The 23506-nt window shown below is 41.9% G+C and overlaps 1 protein-coding gene across 5 annotated transcripts in view; it reads left to right on the forward strand.

The window, feature by feature from the left end:
• The window catches only part of slc15a5 (solute carrier family 15 member 5), a 59440-nt gene that overhangs the window by 12505 nt on the left and 23429 nt on the right, over positions 1-23506 (forward strand). For all 5 annotated transcript variants that reach the window (XM_073066188.1, XM_073066184.1, XM_073066185.1 and 2 more), the window contains exons 2-4: positions 5774-5990; positions 8120-8289; positions 22546-22766. In XM_073066188.1, coding sequence (XP_072922289.1) covers positions 5782-5990; positions 8120-8289; positions 22546-22766 — 600 coding nt within the window. In that variant the 5' untranslated portion in view covers positions 5774-5781. The remainder of the gene's footprint in view (positions 1-5773; positions 5991-8119; positions 8290-22545; positions 22767-23506) is intronic.

Raw genomic sequence — 23506 nt, forward strand, 5'->3', positions numbered from 1 at the left:
GTGATCAGTTAACTTAAAGAACAGATGGTGGTATACCTATTGTCTTATAGGCCTAGTAATGCAAAGGAATTAGTTCAAATCCATGGAAAGATGGATTTTATTCAAAAAGCGAGCAATTTTAATAGCGGTCAGGAAACAACCAGCCACAACGACCCATCAGGATCATGGATACTCTTTTGGTGTACTTCATTTTTGACACAGAGCCCATAGCGAAATGATTAACTTCTGTTATGACCCCAACTGTAACCGAGGGAAATTACAGGTGGCCACAAATGATATATTGAATTAAAATATTCTCTTTAATCTCTGGAAGGTTTTAAGTAGCCACTTGTTAAGTAGCTTTGTTAAGATTATGGATGACTAAATTAGGGCCTTGACCTACACTTGTCAAATATGGCCTACAACCCCTTTTGTCCTGGCCTGCTGAAATACTCTGTTGAAATGGCTCACATCTTCTGTCCTGCCATTGTGGCAAGAAGGGTGAATTAGGGGAAGTCGAGAGGCAAGGGGATTGGAGAGACAATCAAGGCAAGTGTTCAGGAGCTGAAGACATTGGCAGTGATAAGAAAGAAGATGAGGATAACCACTAATGATGAAAAATTCAAGATGACACTTATTTGGAGGAAGAGGTCTCATTGTGTAAACCTCAACATCTCTCTCAGTCAGAATCTGCTTGTTATTGTGTAACAAATTAAAGACTTGTGCTCACTACAACTTTGTACACACAGCAATGCTAGATTCTTGGCTTCATCTTGAAATGGTTCTTCAAGCACAAAAACATGGGCAGTTCTAATTGAGGTGGAATAAATGCTCCCCCTCTTTAGATATCAAATTTTTTGCTGTGGAGTGATTCCATGGGGGTCTTCTGTATGACAGGACAGTGATAATTTAACATGGAACTCCAGGCTGAGCATTGTTTTGTGCATACAAGTCATGGAAAAGTTACACTCTTGATGCTTCAGAGAATTACCTGATCTTAGTTTCCTCTGATGGTGGATTCAAAGCTCCCCATAAAAGCTGGACCTGATAGATTGTGGGTGGTATAACTAGCTGAGCAGGTTGCTGGCCGTCCCTTTCAGTTCAGCTTCCTGGTCTGAATGTGGGATCGGAAAAAGTACTCTCTGGTTTTCAAACAAACTATATATAAATTTGTCATTGAGTGTTAGCTGAATATTATCATTAATTAAGGGTACAATAGTTAGAATTACAGTAGCTGTATTTTAATGCAGTGTTTTACGGTTAATTGGGCCCAGTTAATCAGGGCAGCCGTTTATTTGGGACAGCTCTTAAAGAACAAAAACTAAATCAAGAAAATAGCCAGAATTCCCTTCATTTATTTAGGTATAATAATAATAATAATTATTATTATTATTATTATTATTATAAATTTAAATTATTTAAATTTATTACAAATTTATTTATTTTGCTCACTGGGATTTTCAAGCATTCTGGCTTGGAGATGCCAGAAACAGCCCGGGTGAAAATGAAATGACTTCACTACAAGTTATGAATTACACGGAATTTGAAGGTATTGGCTATCATCTCAAAGGTTTGGAGGATGCATTTGGCGAAAGCATTGTACAAAGACAGTCCGTTATCGACACTAGGTGTCTGCACTGATTTTGTTCATTCGCACTCAATCAAAAACATGGCGGATGAATTCCTTTGTTGGTGATTATTAGGAAGGAATACACAATTTCATAGTACAGTAGAGGTATTGGTAATGTTCTCATTTGTTCTGTATTTTCATTTAAATACACTAATTGTTAGAACAAATTGGCTTTTTAATAGCTTTTAACTATTTCCATGAAACTTTAGCTGATTGGGGCAGCCACTTAATTGGACCAAAATGTACTGGTCCTGACGTGTCCCAATTAACCAGAATCCACTGTATTTGTTTATTGTTTATACTGTACTCATTTTCTTAAGAAAACCCAAATAAACAGCTTCAAAATCCACTTAGGTGATTCTTAAAAGTGAATCTTCACATTCAATGGAGCTTTTCTTAAAAGTCGTGTAGTGGTTAGCACAGCATCTTTCAGCTGTAAGATTGAGGTTCAATTACTGCCACTGTCTGTAAAGAATTTGTATGCTCTCCCCATACCCGTGTGGCTTCCACTGGGTGCTTCCTATGTTCCAACGACGGTTAGGGTTACTGAGGTGTGGGCATGTTATGTTGGCGTAGAACGCATAGCTGGCAGGCTGCCCAGCACAATCCTCACTGATTTGATTTGACGCAGATGATGCATTTCACTGTATGTTTTGATGTACATGTGATAAATAAAGCTAATCTTTATCCCTTTATCTCTAATAAGTCCAACGTCTGTTAAAAAATCCTGCGTGAGGTCGAATAGATTCAGAATCCGCAAAAATAAATTAATAGTATCGCTAAAATTGAGCTCCGTTTAGGAGCACAATGGTAATATTGCAAGCCCGCTGAGGAAGTAATCAAACCCAGATCACAGGCTGAGCTGATCTGGCCATGACTGCCAGTCTTGATTGGAAACCAAGGAGCACAACGGGACACAAAGATAGAGGCCAAATGACCAGAAGGTAACTTAGAAGGTGGTTGAGGAGCATGATTGCTACTGACCTGCAGCCCTGTGGGTTTGGCATTGTGTGGATACAGAAAGCCATACCAGAAACAACTGGGGAGAGTCAGATGTGGTCTGCTTCCACAACATAAGTTGGACGATGAGTTCCATTTCTTCTGAGAGTTAAGAGAAAAGAAAGAGTATAAGATAAAAAAATGTACGATCCACGTATTAAGAGCTAATCAGCTATAATAGGTATTATATCTGAGCTGGATTATTTTTGCTAGAAATATTTTAATTCTGCAGAGCCTTTAGATAGGGAGCCGTGAATTTCAAGTGAAATTAGCTGGACTTATGGTCTTCTGACTCGTATCTGGTTGCACTCTGAAATCAAGACCACATTTTACAATTATTTATGAGATTTAGTCAAGCTTCTTCAAAGCAGAAATAGAGACAGACAAATTTATTACTTTGTCAATAAAGGTAAGTTCCAGAAAGCACTGTAAATCATTAGGATAATATTTTCAATAATGCTTCACATAGTTGAGTTATAATATGAGATGTCTTGATTGGAAAATCTTTCTACAAATACTGTCTTTTCATGATTGTTTAATTATGAATTATAATCAGTTACATTAATTTATATACATGCAGAAATTATTTAATATTATACAACGCTGGAAGTGGAAAAATTAATGCAAGAAGCAGCAAACTTTCCAAAACTCGGTGGATCACAAATAATTCACTGTCATTGAGGTACAGTAAAGCAGAGAACCACAGTTGACAGAAAGCAGCCAGATGATCAGATAATTCCACCTCGTTTGCAACCCAGAATTCCCAAGGATTAATAGATACTGGGACATTGTCAGAAGTGAGGTTAGCTGCAGACACTTGTCACACCTGCATAACATGCTAAGAACACATGGTCACATCCAATGTTCCCTCTAATTTATCGAGATGAGGAGGAATCTCTTTAGCCAGAGTGGTGAATCTGTGGAATTCTTTGCCACAGGCAGCTGTGGAGGCCAAGTCATTATACATATTTAAGGCAGAGTTAGATAGATTCTTGATTGATCAGGGCATGAAGGGATATGGCGAGAAGACATGAGATTGGGGCTGAGAGGAAAATTAGATCAACCATGATGAAATGGTGAAGCAGATTCGATGGGCCAAATGGCCCATTTCTGCTCCTATATCTTATGGTCTAATTTGTAATGAGCAGTGTGTGCAAACATCTTGTGCTGTGCAATTTTTTGCTCAGTGACAACAACATGAGCGCACTGAATTATTGATTTAATAATTTCTTCAATAAAAATAGTATAAGTAAGCCAGTTCTAAAATCTGCAGACAAATCATCGCGAACTCCATGTTGTCAACACCGTCTGCTTCAGAAACCAGAAAGGGAAGGGTGATTAACACACACAAAGTGCTGGAGGAACTCAACGGCCCAGGCAGCGTCTGTGGAAAAGAGTACAATTGATGTTTCAGGCCAAGACCCTTCATCAGGACTGGAGAAAATAAGGAAATGTGATTGTGTACAATTGTGAAATATACTTAACATGCCAACAAGGTAGAGGGTGACAAACTTCTGTGCGCAGTTTAAATTCAATAGTGTACTAGTAGCAAAAAATGTGTGTGTATACACACACACACACACACACACACACACACACACACACACACACACACACACACACACACACACACACACACACACACACACACACACACACACACACACACACACCTTAGAGGACACATTGCTGGGCCCTTGCCTCGCTGATCATTTCCCTCCAGTATATCCTTTAAAGAACTGGATAGGAGCACAGTGGCCCTCTGTGCAATAAATTCATTTAAAATATACAAGTTTATTCACATTTCATCAGACTTCTGAAAACCCAGCACGTGTCCCACTCATGAATTTCTGCAAAGAACCCCTAAGCAGCTATTAGACACGTCACTAACATGTAGCAGGAGCTAGTGGCTTGTTGTAGGCAGTTGGTCAACAGTGTCCGAGAGATATTTTAACTGAGGTCTGAATGCATGCCCTGAACAGGAATGGGCTATTGTGCAGCTGACTTTGTTCCTGGTTCATTAAATGAGACAATAAATGTAATTTCTTCCTTATTTATTACATTGATTGAGACGGAAGTGTTCATCTGGACACAAGGGAAAGAACTGCTCTTCTTTGAACTGTTACAATGCACCCACCTGGAAGGATGGTAGGATCCAAGGATTTGGCAGCTCATTCCAAAAGATGGTTCTGTTGGTGGTAACATGCACCTTCAAAATTGATGTCGAAAACTGCATTTGCAACACTGAGAAACATTAGCAAATTCTCCTTTTGACCAGCATTCCTACTTCAGATACCATTGAGTGGATTAGACAACATATGAAGATAGGCTGAGTGAGCTAGGACTGTTCTTGGAATGAAGGAGGATGAGAGGTGACTTGATAGAGGTGTATAAGAGACATAGATAGAGTGGACAGCCAGAGGATTTTTTTCCCCAGGAAAGAAATTGCTAATACAAGGGGCATCATTTTAAGGTGATTGGAGGAAAGTATAGGAAGATGTCAAAGGTAAGTTTTCTACATGGAGAATTATGAGTGCATGGAACACACTGACAGTCATGGATGTAGAAGCAGATACGTTAGGAGCATTTAAAAAAAACTCTTAGAAAGGCTTGTGGATGATAGGGAAAATGGAGGATTTCGTAGGAGGGAAAGAGTAGATTGATCTTGGAGTAGGGTAAAAGGGTCGGCACAACTTTAAGGGCCAAAGGGCCTGTACTGTGCAGTCATGTTCTATGTTGGGCAGCACAGTGACATGGTGCAATACCTTACAGTACTACTGACCACGGATCAACTTCCACCACAGTCTGTAAGGAGTTCTTACGTTCTCCCCGTGACTGGGTGGGATTCCTCCCACAGTCCAAAGACGTACCGGTTGATAGATTAATTGGTTATTGTAGATTGTTCCATCATTAGGCTAGGGTTATATCGGGGGTTGCTGGGCGTGCAGTTCAGAGGACCAGAAGGGTCTGTTCCGCACTGTTTGTCAATAAATATATAAATATGCTCTTTATATTATTTTCATTAATTTTATTTTCTCTTCAAGGGGTCTCATGTTATTCAGAACGGCTGACAGTATTTCAACGGTAGTTTTGGAAAGCATGGAGTGTGTAGATTATATAAGAGATCCTCTTCGCTAAAAAGATTTTCTCTGCCTGATTCCGAAGGTACAGTTATGCTGCCCTTGGTTGCATTCCCCTTTGAGGATTTCTACATTGATGCACACCATAACATCCACACTGACAGCGAGCAGGTTGTGCTGTTTTACGTTGCCCTCACAGCAGCGTCTTTGGGCTCGGGAGGAATTCGCGCCATTGTCTGCCCATTCAGGGCTTATCACCTCCAGGACTGCAGCCAGCACCAGCTTCTAACCTTCTTCAACTGGTCAGTGTCCACCCTTTCCAATCATTTTGTACATTTTTTGATAAGGATTTGAAAATGACTTCATTTTGCTAATGTTAAGCCCTCCTTAAATTATGCCTTGTGAAACAGTACTCTATTTTCACGTTCTTTACCTTGTGGATCACTCCAGTGAAGACAAGGAAAAAGAGCTTGAAATTATACCACCATTCATGATCTGATGTTCATAGCTAAAGTGTAGTTGCTGTTGTAAAGTCAGAGAAGTGGCAGACAAGTTTCTGTTGGCTGTATTCATGGGTAGTCATATCTGATTGAATGACAATTAAACTTGAACTTGAAGTCAACAACTCCAGTTAACAACCTTTCCAGTTTGTATCAAAAGTGACATTTCTGATTAAATTTGTGGGTTGCCCCTAGCAATCTGTAGAATATGTTGGTTGTTTAAGCAAATGATGGATTTTACTATCTGTTTCAATGTTCATGCGGTAAGTAAGTGAATCTGAATCTGAAGTCATTACTATGTAATGTTCTGCACAGATGCTGTCTAAACTGCTGAGTATTGTGAGCTTTCTCTCATTTCAGAGTTCTCGCAGCTCACTCCTCTGTTCTCATTTCTCCAGATAGTCCTACAGGCCCTCACCACCCCTTCCAGCTGACACCGCCACGAACTCTGTCATTAGAACATAGAACATTACAGCCCAGTACAGGTGCTACAGACCACCATGTGTGCCAACCTTTTAACCTACTCAGAGTTCAATCTAACTCTTCCCTCTCACATAGTCTCCATTTTGTTTTCATCTATGTGCTTATCTAAGAGTTTCTTAAATGTCCCTAATGTATCTGTCTCTACCCCCAGCCCTGACAGTGCAATCCATACACTTACCATCTTCTGTAAAAAAAAAACTACTTCTGACATTCCCCCCATGCTTTCCTCCAATCATCTTTAAAATATGTCCTCACTGGGAAAAAGGCACTGGCTGTACACTCTATCTATGCCTCTTATCATTTTTTTACACCTTGATCAACTTCTTTTCATCCTCCTTTACTCCAAAGAGAAAAGCCCTAGTGTGCTCAGCCTATCCTCATAAGACATGCTGTTTAATCTAGACAGCATCCTGGTAAATCTCTTATGCACCCTCTTTAAAGGATGCACCTTCTGCATCCTTCCAGAACTGAACACTGTGCTCTAAGTGTGGTCTAACCAGAGTTTTATAGAGCTGCAACATTACCATGTGACTCTTGAACCAAATTCCCCCAACCAATAAAGGCCAACACACCATATTCCTTCTCAACCACCCTACCAACTTGCGCGACAACTTTGAAGAAGTGAGGAGGTGGAGAAGCAGTACAATGGGATCAGTTTTCGTTTGAAGGGGCCAAGGACCGGAGGCCCGGAGATGGCCTGTCTTGGTGTTGGAGGCCTGACTGTGTGTGTGAGTGGGTGGGAAAGGGGCTAGTTTTTTGATTTGAATTTATTTAGATCTTACATTCATCCCACAATGTGACGGAGTAAAAATCTTTGCATTATGACTCTGTGGCAATGTACAGACATATGAATTTATAAGTCTAATGGCCTGTAGAAAGATGCTGTCCCGTAGCCTGTTGGTCCTGGCTTTAGTGCTGCGGTACCATTTGCCAGACGGAAGCAGCTGTAACAGTTTATGGTTGGGGTGACCGAGGTGGGAGAGATGCTGTTGTGCTTTTCTTTTGCCACACAGCCGGTGTGTACAGTCCAGGTGAGATCTTGGGTGATGTGTATACTGAGGAACTTGAAACTACTCACCCTCTCCACTGCAGTTGTTTTGCTGTTGTAGTTGTTGCTTGTGTCGTTCTGCTGAGCATTGTGGGCATGCTTTGTTGGTGGCAGTGTGTGTGGTGACCCTTGCAGGCTGCTCCCAGTACATCCGTTGCTCTGCTGGCCATTAACGCAAACAACGCATTCCACTGTCCGTACGTGTGAGAAGCAAATCTGAATGTGAATCTGACAGCCCTCCAACAAAGCACTCCAAGGGTTAAAAGGCCTCCTTCTCCAATGCTTGCTTCAAAGCTTCACTGCTACCTAACGTTGGGATTGCTGTATCATTGTGTAAATAGATCCATTAAAAGCCTGTGCTCCTTTTTTGAACGCCAGTTTGCGATTCATCTTCCCACAGGTTTCACTGGTTTGTGAGCTTGAACTCGGTCGTTGTGTTTGCGAGTATTGCCTACCTTCAGCAGTCGATTGCCAAAAACCTGGGCTATCTCATCCCATTCACTTCCACGCTGATGACCCTGATCACCGTTCATATGGTGCAGAACAGACTCATATTCCGACCCAAATCAGGTGAGAGCAACAAAAAGTCATCTTCAAATATTCTGTTTTTATGATGTAGGTTGAGATTTGTCCTTTGGCTGCATTTAATGAAACTTCCACAAAGTAAATAATGTAATGGTGATTTCTTTCTAGTGCTTCTGACACTGTATTTCGAGGATGTGTATTGGTTTTTCACTCAGCTCCCATTCCCCACTGATCAGCTGTCTGCAAACTTGTGAGGTCAGCTCCAGGACCCACTTTGTGTATTTCTGAACTGGTATATCACATTGCACTTGCACATTGACGACCCTATCACTGTCTATTTCCCAGCCAGTTTTTATCAAGTGGCTCTCTGATTTGCACTGTACTGATGGAGAGCAGACTTAATTCATACGCCATCTGCTTTCAAAACTGATCGTTGCTTGTTTCAATGTACTCAATTCAAACAGTTTTAACTCACATAGTTTTCCTTTAGGTATTTTAACATTTTGAGTTGTTTATTAGTTAATGCTGTCAACAGGGCATACGTATTGTCTTCAAAGAAAAAGGGTTAAGGGATATCTGTGTTAATTTTTATCCTTGGGACGTCCACATGCCCTTTAACCCTAACAGATGACAGGGGATTGTATGCACAATTGCAGATGTTTGCTGTTCTTCCCTCATCCACAAGGTGACAGAGTACCCACTAAAACACTACACTACACCGCAGGGGCTCCTGAAGACTCTGAACAGCTTAAAGACCCTGACTTCATTATTGGGTGGAAACCATGCAAGTTTGTCAATCTCAAGACTTCACACTCGCTCCCAGTTAATCAGTGATGCACAATGCCTTGCACAATCTTGTCCGATCATGTGGCAAACCCAGCCCCCAGGATCGCCACAGCCATGTGATAAGCAGTCAAGGGGATTGAATACTTCACAAACATTCAAAACGATTAGAAAATAAATACATTAATACATGATTATTAAAAGAAATAAAAATAAAAATGAATTGCAATACTTGAAAACACTTGAGAACGTTTAGGGGAAAAACCATTTAATTGGTAAATTGAATGTTAGAAACTATTTGCATGTCTTCCTCGTGGCTGTTTTCTTTATTCAGTAGAAGGGATGCAGCAGTCTTTGTCAGATCCATGATTCAGTGGGCAGATTTCCTCGTGTTTGCACTCCATAGCTCTATTCCTTTATGGTCTGTTCTGTGGTGAGTTTCACAACGTGTGTTATTGGCCATGTCGAAGTTTCGAAATTCCACCTTTGCGGGTGAGCTCTGCCCTTACACATGGGTGATGGGTATCAAGGGCAGCATTTTGTGCCGTGATGGAAGTCCGGCATTAATGGGAAGAAGTCACCCCTTGCCATTTTCCCTACCAAGAGCCAGACTCTCTTTCTAAGGCTAGACTTTGTGCACTATTAGCTGTGTAAACCTGATGTTGGGAGAAAGAAAAGTATCTCTTGTGACATAACCATGTTCTGGGTGTGTTTGCACTGACCCCTTAAAAAGAGAATTGTACAGGAGTGAAGGAACCTACGTGACCCATCAAACCGGCATCGGCTCTCCAACAGAAAGAGCTATGCATGTAGTGACATTCCCTTTGATCTTTTCTGATTGTCCTAAAAAATTCCCTTTAAAGCAATTATCTAGTTTTCTCTTAAAAGTAACTGTTGAATATATTTCCAATCACTGCTTCTTGCAGGATATTTTAGATCACAATTTCTTCTGCAAAGAAAATCGTCCTCACTTTCCTATGAATCCATTTATCAGTTATCTTAAATTGTTCTTGACATAATGAGTTCTTGACCCAGTGGCAAGGAAATCAAGATATCTGCTGAGAGAGCATATGGGAAATTTGTTCAATGCCTAACGTAAAAGATATTACCCTTGACAGTGTTCCATTTCCTCAGTACTTCACTGGAGTGTCAGCTTTATTTTTGTCTTCATGATTCTGGAAAGCGATTAGAACCCAAGCTAATTAGAAAGTTTAGAGTAATACAGGAGGAACTCAGCAGGTAGAGGCAGTATCTATGGAGAAGAATAAACAGTCGAAATTTCAGTCCAAGAGTCCTCTGGATTTTCAGTATCTGCAGAATCTCTTGGGTTTATAATTATAAAGTTTGATACAGTTCCATATGTACCAATTCTCAAATAGAGTTGGTTAATCATGAACATGCACCATATCCAGACCCATAGAAATATCTCCATTCTCCTTACGACTGAATATGTACAACTTGGTTGCTGCTAACCAGGAGGATTAAGAAGGCCTGACTGTTTACCACTGTCAGTATGGTCCTGAGTTAATGAGAGGTGACTAGTCAGGCTGTGCATGTAATCCAAAGCTGACCATTGCTGGGTATTTCCCACTGCTTCCATTTCCCTCTGTGCTGCTCAGATTGATTCTAGCTGGCACCAGCTGGGACCAAGCAAATAAGCTATTTCAATTCAGGTGGAGGTTTCCATTCCAGTTTAAATAAAACATTTGAGACTCCTTGACATTAAGACAGTAGGAAATAAGTGTCATGGGAAATACGGTTTCAAGAAAAAGGAGATTGGAGCTCCTAATAATTTCATTAGTTATTAATCTGTAGTATAACAAGTCAGCTTTAGTGAAGAATAGTAACCAATGAAGTTGACATACAGATGTTCTGTTAGACTTGTATTGGTAGTATGGAGTCATAGAGAACAGCGCAGAACAGGCCCTTCAGCCCATCGAGTGAATGACAAATTATTATTCGGACTAATCCCATTGACCTGCTCCTGGACCACAGTCCTCCATACCCCTTCTACTCATGTAGTTAGCCAAATTTCTCGTAAATGTTGAAATCGAACCCAAGTCCTTCATTTGCACTGGCAGCTCGTTCCGCACTCTCAGCACCTCTCAAGGAAGAAATTTCCCTCACATTCCGCTTCGTGTTCAAACATACTCAAGTTCTGCATTTCATAAGCGTATCTCTCCAGGTTCTCAAAGAAAATAGGAAAAGAATCCACTTGCACAGATTTCTGGATGGACATTGAGCCCATGAGCATACCTCACTACTTATTTAACACTTTAAATATATATAGTTAGTGTAATTTACAGTTTTTATTGTTACGCGTTGCAATGTACTGCTGCCGAATAACAACAAATCTCACAACATATGCCAGTGATACTGAACCTACTTCTGATTCGTGCAGTCACTCAGATTCCGCTTGCTTCCTCTCTGATGACTATAGTGGCCAGTGTGGGGACCAAACGCCGATTCTTCCACAGATGAGCCAAGAAGTGTCTGTCAGGCCAGGCAGAGTGAATGGATAGTTTGTGAGATAGTGTGCTCCTTCTGCCATTTACATGGAGCGTCTGTGTACCCCTGACCAATGGCCTAGGATTCTTAGTGCCATCTTGAATGACAGACAGACAGACAGACAGACAGACATACTTCTCCCTTAAGTAGTTCTTAAAGGAGTATTAAGTACTTAAGAAAATGCCCTTCTCCCCTTAAGTAATACTGTGGTATAGAAGCTACTGCTAGTTCCTCACTGTTCCAAGGACCACAAGACCATAAACCGTAGGAGCAAAATTAGGTCATTTGGCCAATTGAGCTTGCTTTGCTATTCCATTTTGGCTGATTTCTTATCCCTCTCAATCCCATTCTCCTGCCTTCTCCCTGTTACCTGTGATGCACTTACTAATCAAGAACTTCTGCTTTAACTGTACCCAATGACTTGGCCTCTATAGCTGTCTGTGGCAATGAATTCCACAGATTCACTGCCCTCTGACTAAAGAAATTCCTCCTCATCTCTGAGGCCTGGTTTTGCTCCCAACGTTAGCTGCTGTCAAGATGGAGTTTGTTCGTTCTCCCCATTACTCTGTCCGTTTCCCCTGGGTGCTGTGATTTTCCTCCCTCATTCCCAAAACAAGTCGGTTGGTTAGTTAGTTAATTACCTCTTAGTGCAGGTGAGTGGCAAAGGAATGAAATAAAGCACGGGATATGTTTGAGAGAAAATAAATTGTAGGGCTACAGGAAAATACGAAAAGGAGAAACAGACCAATGGAAAGACACTATAGGAGCTGGTGTAGAATTGATAGACCAAGCTGCTTCCTTCTGTATCATTCTAGGTGAATGAGAGTGGTCATGGGCCAGGGATTCCCCAGAGCCAGCGGGAAGAGTGGAACGTATAAGGCAATTAAGAAGAGTGAGCAACAGGAGAAGGCTGCTGTGTAATGGTGTTAGCAAGTTGTATTACAAAGTGAGTGAAACAGGATTATGTACAACCCCCTGTTGATCTGTAATATGTTCGACAAACTCAATGTTTTCAGCCCTTATCATCCACGTCGCGGCATGTAGATTAATTAGATTTGCTAATCACAAGTAGTTACCTTGTTTTGAGTCACAGAAATTTTCTGCGGTTTTGAGCTTTCATAGCAGTCCTCTATTGTGAACACTTTAAAAATATGACAATCACAGAGTTCACATGGAGTCACTAAGATGTGTGGTCTGAGACCAGTTATTCCAGGTGTGGTATTTGCAGGATGAGTCCAGCAGAGAACTGTTGCCAATTGAAAGCCGCACACAATAAAACACTCCAGATAATGACTTTGCCTAAAGTCATTAGTAAAGTCATTAGTCTTTTTTAGTAATTGTAATTGATTCAAACAACTCAAAGATTCATTAGGTAGCTTCAGACATGATGCATAAACTCTTCAGTTTCACACATCCATCAGTTACGCAACTCTAGTTTACTTTCACAACTTTCAAATCTCTCTTTTATTATATTCAGAGATTACACACTTGTAATAAACTTGGCCAAGGTTCGACCTTGATGAGTTCTTCTCTGAGTCCCATCTCAGGGTCTTCTCCTTCATTGGTTGCTCTTTGGAGTCATTGCAGTAGGTCATCCCATAAAGAACTTTTTTAATGTGTTTCTTTGCATATTTTCCAAACACTGCCTAGTTCTGTATTGCCGTTTACACAGTTGTAATCCCAATTCTTATCTATACGGTGAGGCTACATTTCTGTTAACTACCTCCGGCACCATCTGGTTCACCAAAGGAGAGTCAGCAGCTTTAAATTCTTGAGTGGTGACATATCAATTCACCTCTATTGTGTCCAAATCACAGATGCCATCAGAAGGGAAACAGGCCAGCATCTTTACTGTCTTAGTGAGGTAAGGAGCTCGGCTTATTATAAGATTATTAAGGGATTGGACACACTAGAGGCAGGAAACATGTTCCCAATGTTGAGAGAGTCCAGAACTAGAGGCCACAATTTAAGAATAAGGGGTAGGCCATTTAGAACAGAGTTGAGGAAAAACTTTTTCACCCAGAGAGTTGTGGATCTATGGAATGCTCTGCCTCAGAAGGCAGTGGAGGCCAATTCTCTTGATGCTTTCAAGAAAGAGTTAGATAGAGCTCTTAAAGATAGCGGAGTCAAGGGATATGGGGAGAAGGCAGGAACGGGGTACTGATTGTGGAGGATCAGCCATGGTGGTGCAGGCTCGAAGGGCCAAATGGCCTACTCCTGCACCTATTATCTATTGGCTTGAAATCTAACAAACTTCTAAAGCAAGATTTCCCAACCTGGGGGTCTTGGACCCTTTGCTTAATAGTATTGGTCCATGGCATAAAAAAGGTTGGGAACCCCTATTCTAAAGAAATACTGTTGAAATATTCATGACTGGTTGCATCGTGGTTTGGTACAGTAATTTGAATGCCCAGGAATGGTAGAAGCTGCAGATAGTAGTCATTTCCAATACATCGTGACCCACCCTTGGTAGTATTTATAGGAGGGACTACCTCAAAAAAGGCAACATCTGTCCCAAATATCCTCACCAAATGGGCCATGCCATCTTCTTGCAACCACCAGCAGGCAGAAGGTACAGAAGCCACACCACCAGATTAAAGAACAGGTATCTTTATTCAATCATTTGGTCCTTGAACCAAGCAATAAAACCCATAAACCACAGTTTAGTAACATTATACCCACTTTGGGCACTTTGCACTTAACTGGACCGATTTTTTTTTTTGCTTACTTGCAAGAATTGTGTAAAATGTCTGTTATTTTGTGATGCCATGTGCCTGTGGTGCTGCTCCAACTAAGTTGTTCATTGCATCTGTGCATTTGACAATAAACTTGGCATAAACTTTGATTAAAACTGACCACGTGTTGAGTACGTGATCTTCCTTTGCTGTATTCTGTGGTCCCCAGTGACCCTTACTCGTTTTCTGCTCCTCCGAGAGTTCTCCCAGAGCCTAACATCGAGCTGTCTGCTATAGAATTATCCATCCCATCCAGGAATAATGAAGATCCCATGCACGTGTGTGTATGTAACATGTAACCTCTGAAGGTGGTCAAATTTAAATTGTGATAGACTGCACACAGCACTGTCATGTACCCTGTAACCGGGTTACCATACCAGCAGAAATGGAATAATACGTTGGAGTCTGGTATTACTGTAACTAAAAGTGTTTATTAGTAAACTAAGTAATACAGTACTATAAAATGCAAATATATATAAAACAGGTCAGCAATGATATATACAGAAGTGTGGAAATAGGAATCAAAACCAAGCTCTATCGAAGTCTTGGGGTAAATGAATAGTCTTATGGTGATGCAGAATTCAGTTCAGTTCAGTTTAGTCTGAATCGTGGTAGTTGCTGTTGTACCGTTGGGGAGAGAGAGAGAGAGAGAGTGAGAGGTGATGCAGTTGCAGGCAAACCTTCCATTGTCTTCTTGTCCTGTTGTGGTCACCGACTGTGACCCCTCCGTACCAGGCCAGACCGGTCTTCAGTGGTGAGCCTGTCACCCAGGCGAGGGTGGACACACACACAAGCCCCCTCCGGTCTGCCTTCACACACTGTGAGCCTCTGATCGATTCCCCCGAATCGATCCTCCAAACCCCCACCTTCTCACGGGTGCACAATGCTCTTCCAGTGTCCCATGGTGTGTCTGCTTGTGTCTCAGCAGACTTGCTTTTCATCTCCCCTGCCGGGGGTACCAGTCATCCATCAACTGTCCATGTCCATCACCTGGTACCGCCTTGCTGTCTCAGCAGGAATCCACACAAGCAGTCAAAGTGTCCTTGGAGCAAAGTAAACAATTAGCAAAGAAGCCATAATACAAAATCATCCCTCTCTCTTATTATCAGCATCTGCAGCAGGATGCCTCCCCCCTCTTCTTCTCTCTCTCTCTCGTTAGCAGCATAGTTCACAGGGGGGTCAACTCTGGACCCCATCTCAGCCTGGTTTGCTCATCACACATCACACCCCCACCCTTAAAAGAATTTTTACAGGGGGAAATATTCAATAGTAAGGCACATTACAGAGTCTAATATAATACATAAATAGTCATTAACCAACAGAGTAACACAGATATAATTTCAAATCTAACACCTCGATAAACAATCAGCAATTACATTGTCAGTCCCCTTTACAGGTTGTATCTTTATATCAAATTCTTGTAACATCGGACTCCAATTCAGCAGTCACCTATTCTTATCCTTCATGTTAGTCAAAAAATACCAATGGATTGTGATCAGTATAAACTATCAATGGCTTCTGTGCCGGACAAATGTAAACCTCAAAATGCTGTAATGCCAGGATGAGTGACAGCATTTCTTTTTCTACAATGGAACAGTTTTTAAACTTAGGTGTATATTACAGAGTTTAAACTAATACATGTGTGATCATGTAGCATATTACAGAAGCGTATACAAATACTAATCTATATTTCACTTTTAAACCTAACATTCAAACAGTCAATCTACTGTGATACTGTCTTTATCTTTCATAAGCTTTGTCACAAAATAAAAGTCAAATTCCTGTAGAACCAGATTCTGTTATTCAAAGTGGCGTTTGGTCAACCATTGCCCCTTTTCCACTTCGACACAGACCACTGAACCATCATGTGATCAGCTTGCTTACCAGCTTGGATAAGGCCTTCACTGACCCCCTGCACAGGTGCTAGCTTATCACTAATGTTTTCCAAACTAAGCCCATTTGCTAAATTTCCAAACGACTCATTAATTTTAAGCAAGTCATTAACTTTATCTTCAAGATCTTTAAGTCTATTAGTTTCCAGTTTAACATCTGCAGGTGATCCCTCTGGGTCAAAACAACACTTCAAGTTTTGCCATTCCAAATCACATACTTGAACAACATCACCAAGTTGCTTATCTTTAAATTTCAAAACAAACTGTAACAGACTAGCAGGCACCTTGTTACCAGACCACTGTCCCTTCATCATGGTCAATGCTTCAAAAACTAATCCAGACTTTAAATTTTCCTTATTCAAAAGTCCAGTACCACTTTTCTCAATATCTTCAATAATATTCACATCACCAGCTTTTATCTCATCACTAACTTTTAGAACACCTTCTAACACAAGTGACTGAGAATCCTCACTTTCCACTGGTGCCAGGGTTAACCCCTTACTCACTGAACCAAGTCTATCTGACACAAAAGGACTGCATTCCTTTTTAACCAAGTCAGATACCTCAGACCTTTCCTGAGTCTCAACACAAGGTTCAGTACCCTGTGAATCCACAGGTACTTCAACAACCTGAACACAGCAAACGGGACATCTGCCTCTTCTAGGCTTTCAATACCAGTCCCAGTTTCAAATTCCAGGTTCCCCTGATCCTCCCAGCTACTCTCTGAGCAACTCCCATCCGGAGTAAACTCAACCTTGTGGGTTAAAACAACCTTGACTGCTAACCCAGCAGATTCCCTCAAGGTAGCGGCATCCTTTTCATCTCGGAATGCCCTTATATCATCGGGAACACACTCCTTAAATTCTTCAACTGCAAACAGCTCTTTCAAGCTATATAAGTCATCAGCGTCCAACACTGGACCTTCCAGCTGCCACATCTGTTTCTCATCTTTGCTCTGTGCCTTCACAAAGTCCTTTCTTGACAACGATACATCTGCCCTTTATCATCATCTTCACTAGCCTCTAACCCCTTCTGATACAGGGATGGTAAAAACGTCTCAGCTAAATCGACGTCTGCCTCAGCTACATCAGGGTTTGTCTCAGCAGCCCTTCTCGCCATGCTTCGGGTGACTGCGCCAGCGGGATAAACTTCTGAATCTGTGGGCGGGTCCTCAGCACTTACAGGCTTACTCGTGAGCTGAACTGTTGGGAACATGTTCCCCCCCGGCCAGGTCATTCCCGAGTAAGACATCCACATCACGTATCGGGAGTGCAGACCGCACCCCGATCGTGACTGGTCTGGATACCAACTCACACTTCAAAAATATTTTATGCAACGGTACTGCCTCGGTCCCTTTTCCAACTCCTTCAATCGCCACATCACCAGTCTCGGTCTCAGCACTAAAGTCCAACACACTGCTTAGGATTAAGGACTGAAAAGCCCCAGTGTCTCTCCAGATTCTCACCGGCACTGGGGTTGACCCCTCCTTCACAGATAGAACCATAGAACATTACAACACAGAAACAGGCCTTTTGGCCCTTCTTGGCTGTGCCAAGCCATTTTTCTGCCTAGTCCCACTGACCTGCACCTGGGCTATATCCCTCCAAACCTCTCTCATCCATATACCTGTCCAAATTTTTCTTAAATGTCAAAAGTGAGCCCACATTCTCCACTTCATCTGGCAGCTCATTCCACACTCCCACCACTCTCTGCGTGAAGAAGCCCCCCCCCCACAATGTTCCCTTTAAACTTTACCCCCTTCACCCTTAACCCATGACCTCTGGTTTTTTTTCTCCCCTGGCCTCAGTGGAAAAAGCCTGCTTGCATTCACTGTGTCCATACCCATCATAATTTTATAAACCTCTATCAAATCTTCCCTCATTCTTCTACATTCCAGGGAATAAAATCCTAACCTATTCAACCTTTCTCTGTAACTCAGTTTCTCAAGTCCCGGCAACATCCTTGTAAACTTTCTCTGCACTCTTTCAACCTTATTAATATCCTTCCTGTAATTAGGTGACCAAAACTGCACACAATACTCCAAATTCGGTCTCACCAATGTCTTATACAACCTCACCATATTCCAACTCTTATACTCAATACTTTGATTTATAAAGGCCAATGTACCAAAAGCTCTCTTTACAACCCTATCTACTTGTGACACCACTTATTAGGGAATTATGTATCTCTACTCCCAGATCCCTCTGTTCTACTGCACTCCTCAGTGTCCTACCATTTACCTTGTATATTCTACCTTGGTTTGACCTTCCGACACTTGTCCGCATTAAACTCCATCTGCCATTTTTCTGCCTATTCCTCCAACTGGTCCAAATCCCCCTGCAAGCTTTGAAAACCTTCCTTTCTGTCCACTACACCTCCAATTTTTGTATCATCAGCAAATTTGCTGGTCCAATTTGGCACATTATCATCCGGATCATTGATATAGATGACAAATAACAATGGACCCAGCACTGATCCCTGTGGCACACCACTAGTCACAGGCCTCCACTCAGAGTAGCAATCCTCTACTACCACTCTCTGGCTTCTTCCATTGAGCCAATGTCTAATCCAATTTACTACCTCTCCATGTATACCTAGCGACAAAATCTTCCTAACTAACCTCCCATGCGGGACCTTGTCAAAGGCCTTACTGAAGTCCATGTATACAACATCCACTGCCTTCCCTTCATCCACTTTCCTGGTAACTTCCTCGAAAAACTCTAATAGATTGGTTAAACATGACCTACCATGCACAAAGCCATTCTGACTGTTTCTAATAAGTCCCTGTCTATCCAAATACTTGTAGATCCTATCTCTTAGTATTTCTTCCAATAATTTACATACTACCAATGTCAAACTTACCGGCCTATAATTTCCCGGCTTACTTTTTGAGCCTTTTTTAAACAACAGAATTACATGAGCTATCCTCCAATCCTCCGGCACCTGACCCGTGGATATCGACATTTTAAATATTTCTGCCAGGGCCCCGCAATTTCAACACTAGTCTCCCTCAAGGTCCGAGGGAATACCCTGTCAGGTCCTGGGGATTTATCTACTCTGATTTGCCTCAAGACAGCAAGCACCTCCTCCTCTTTAATCTGTATAAGTTCCATGACCACCCTACTTGTTTGCCTTGTTTCCATAGACTCCATTCCAGTTTCCTTCATAAATACAGATGCAAAAAACCCATTTAATATCACTCCCATTTCTTTTGGTTCCAAACATAGCCGACCACTCTGATCTTCAAGAGTACCAATTTTATCCCTTACTATCCTTTTGCTCCTAACATACCTGTAGAAGCTCTTAGGATTATCCTTCACCCTGACTGCCAAAGCAACCTCATGTCTTCTTGTAGCCCTCCTGGTTTCTTTCTGAAATATTTTCTTACTCTTTTTATACTCCTCAAGCATCTTATTTCCTCCCTGTTGCCTATACATGTTATACATCTCTCTCTTCTTCTTTATCAGAGTTCCAATATCCCTCGAGAACCAAGGTTCCTTATTCTTATTCGTTTTGCCTTTAATCCTGACAGGAACATACAAACTCTGCACTCTCAAAATTTCTCCTTTGAAGGCCTCCCACTTACCAATCACATCCTTGCCAGAGAACAACCTGTCCCAATCTATGCTTTTTAGATCCTTTCTCATTTCTTCAAATTTGGCCTTTTTCCAGTTTAGAACTTCGACCCGAGGACCAGATCTATCTTTATCCATGATCACATTGAAACTAATGATGTTATGATCACTAGAACCAAAGTGTTCCCCTACACACACTTCCGTCACCTGCACTAACTCATTTCCTAATAGGAGATCTAATATTGCATCCTCCCTGGTTGGTACATCTATATATTGATTTAGAAAAGTTTCCTGAATGCATTTCACAAACTCTAACCCATCTAGACCTTTAACAGTATGGGAGTCCCAATCAATGTGTGGAAACCCGGTCAAAAGAAAATTCTCCCATCCCTCCTGAACTCGGCTTGGCTCCTCCTCCTTTAGCAACATTTCAGCTGGCTTAATACAGGCAGTTGGGGTTGGCGCCTTTCCCTTTCCTGTCTCTTTCTTTGGAGCCAGGCACTTAGATGCTATGTGACCAGCCTTCCCACAATTATAACACGTAAAACTAGGAAACTTCCTTCTAGCCTGCTTTTCCTCCTCCTTACCCTTTCCACTAGTCCCCAGCTTATTCTCTGACTTTGCCGGTGGACTTTCTCTACCATACCTACTACCCCTCTGGTAGCTCTTACTTGGAGGAAATTTTACCTCATGGGTTAAGGCATACTCATTTTCTAACTTTGCAGTCGCAAACAGAGTTTCTGCCTCCTTCTCGTCCAAGTACGTCAGCATACCCTCAGGGACGCAGCTTTTAAACTGCTCAATCAGCATCAGCTGTTTTAATTTGTCCAAATCCTCACTGGCCCCTTTTGAGGTGCACCAACGCTCAAAATACATGTGCAAACTCTAAATACGTGCGGTCCCACGGCTTTCTCAAATTCCGGAACCTTTACTGGTATGCCTCTGGAACCAACTCATAAATCCTCAATATAGCCCCTTTTACTTCATCATAATCTTTTGCCTCATCTGTGGACAACACCGAATAGGCTTGCTGAGCCTTTCCCTTAAGAACAGTCTGTAACAAAACAGCCCACTTCTCCTTCATCCGGTTCTGATTCACAGCGACTTTCTCAAAATGCAGAAAATACCTATCGACATCCGTCTCCTTGAATGGGGGTACCAACTTAACCTCCTGACTAACCTTGAACCCCCTGACTGGGTCTAGCACTCGTCCCCCATCCTGCATTGCCTTTAATTTTTCCAGCTCAAACTGCCTTTCTTTCTCCCTTTCTTCTCTCAGCTTTTCGACTTCTTCTCTCTGCCTTTCAGCCTCTTCTCTTTCCTTCTCTGCCTCCAGCTTCCTTATCCGGAACTTATGTTCATACTTCATTTTCTCTGCCTGAAGCTGAACCTCAGCCTCAGTAAGTGCTTTACCCTCAACAAACATCTCCAATGCCTGCTCTTCAAATTTCCCCTGGGCTACGTAATGATGTGCTATTAACAGCTGTACCTGAGCCTTCTTCATGCAGGTGGTCACCTTAATCTTTAACTTCCGAGCAATTCCCACCAGTACCTCCCTCTTAGCCTCGTCCAGTCCCTCAGGGGTTGGATCCGCCACAAACATATTAACCTCAAACTCCATTTCTGCTGTTATACATCTTGGTTTTCCACACAAGCAAATCAGTTAAGGGAATTTACCCCAATCAATCCAACGGCCACTGAATTTGGCATTCCAATCCCAGATGAGCCCCCAATTTGTTTCGTACCCCGTGACCAGGTTACCAAACCAGCAGAAATTGAATAATACATTGGAGTCTGGTATTACTGTAAAAAGTGTTTATTAGCAAACTAAGTAATACAGTACTATAAAATGCAAATATATATAAAACAGGTTAGCAATGATATATACAGAAGTGTGGAAATAGGAATCAAAACCAAGCTCTATTGAAGTCTTGGGGTAAATGAATAGTCTTATGGTGATGCAGAATTCAGTTCAGTTCAGTTTAGTCTGAGTCGTGGTAGTTGCTGTTGTACCGTTGGGGAGAGAGAGAGAGAGAGTGAGAGGTGATGCAGTTCCAGGCAAACCTTCCATTGTCTTCTTGTCCTGTTGTGGTCACCGACTGTGATCCCTCCGTCCAGGCCAGACCGTTCTTCAGTGGTGAGCCTGTCACCCAGGCGAGGGTGGACACACACACAAGCCCCCTCCGGTCCGCCTTTACACACTGTGAGACTCTTATCGATTCCTCCGAATCGATCCTCCAAACCCCCACCTTCTCGCGGGTGCACAATGCTCTTCCAGTGTCCCATGGTGTGTCTGCTTGTGTCTCAGCAGACTTGCTTTTTATCTCCCCTGCCGGGGTACCAGCCATCCATCAACTGTCCATGTCCATCACCTGGTACCGCCTTGCTGTCTCAGCAGGAATCCACACAAGCAGGCAAAGTGTCCTTGGAGCAAAGTAAACAATTAGCAAAGAAGCCATAATACTAAATCATCCCTCTCTCTTATTATCAGCATCTGCAGCAGGATACCTCCCTCCTCTTCTTCTCTCTCTCTCTCGTTAGCAGCATAGTTCACAGGGGGGTCAATTCTGGGCCCCATCTCAGCCTGGTTTGCTCATCACACATCACAGCACAAGGCTGCTGTATTGTAGGTCTTTATGCAAGATCCATTAATTTTAGAATGTGGTGAAACTGGATTCTCCAAAGTTGTGAAATACCTTAAAAAACACCTGTGTATCAGTACAGAGCCTTGTGATTTGGCACAAAAGGTTCACTCAAAAGCCCATGGGTACGCCTGACATATCTTTACTGTAAGGTTTTCATTTGCAGGTGGCTCCCTGATGGCAACTGTTGGTGTTTTAGTGAATGCTCTGAAGATGTGCTGTATGAAGTACCGTCATATCAGTGGAGATGTGAACAACTGGCTGGACAGAGCCAAGGAAAATTATGGTGGCTGGTACAGCGAGGCTCATGTGAACAACGTCAAATGCCTCATCAGATTAATCCCACTTTTTGCCTTTCAGGTCCTGTATAGATTCTGCATATTACAGGTAATCTTCTTCAAGCATCCAAAAAAACTGAATAATTTCTTTACTGGAGGATTACAAGATGAGATAGTGAGTTACCACTGCTTCATTGTCCCCCTTGCAAATGGCTATGAAATCCTCACCACATTAACCATTTTATTTCCCGTTATCTGCTGTTGTCATCTTGTCTTTGGTGAACCTACATTTTTCTCACTTAGATAAAATCAGAACAAAATGAATGAACGACAAGGCACATGACTAAACCACAGCTAGTGGTATCAACTACAGTTCAGCAGTTTATAGAAAGTACAGAAATACAGTGGGAAAGAAGACATATTAGGAGATTGAAACAGTTTTATAGGAAAGAGAATAGAGAGCTGGGGAACATAAATAGCCAATTAGGATCTGTAATTAGGTAAGGACGTAAAATACAGAAGTAGGATTAGGCCACTTGGCTCACCGAGTCTGTTCCACCATTTCATCATGGCTGATCCATTTTGCCCTCTCCTCTCCAATCTCCTGCCTTCTCCCATATCCCTTCATGCCCAGACAAATCAAGAGTCTTATCAACCTCTGTCTTAAATGTACCCAATGACTTGGCCTCAAATGGAGAAAAATATGATGCATTTAGAAGGAAGAATGAGAAATGAAAATAGGCACTAAATTATGAAGCATTAAAAGTATATGAGCAGAGAGATTTATGTATTCAGAGACACCAATCATTTAAAATTGAAGGACAAGTTGGCAAGGCTTATAAAATTGTA

The sequence above is a fragment of the Hemitrygon akajei genome, chromosome 14, assembly GCF_048418815.1.
Source record: "Hemitrygon akajei chromosome 14, sHemAka1.3, whole genome shotgun sequence".
Lineage (NCBI taxonomy): Eukaryota > Metazoa > Chordata > Chondrichthyes > Myliobatiformes > Dasyatidae > Hemitrygon > Hemitrygon akajei.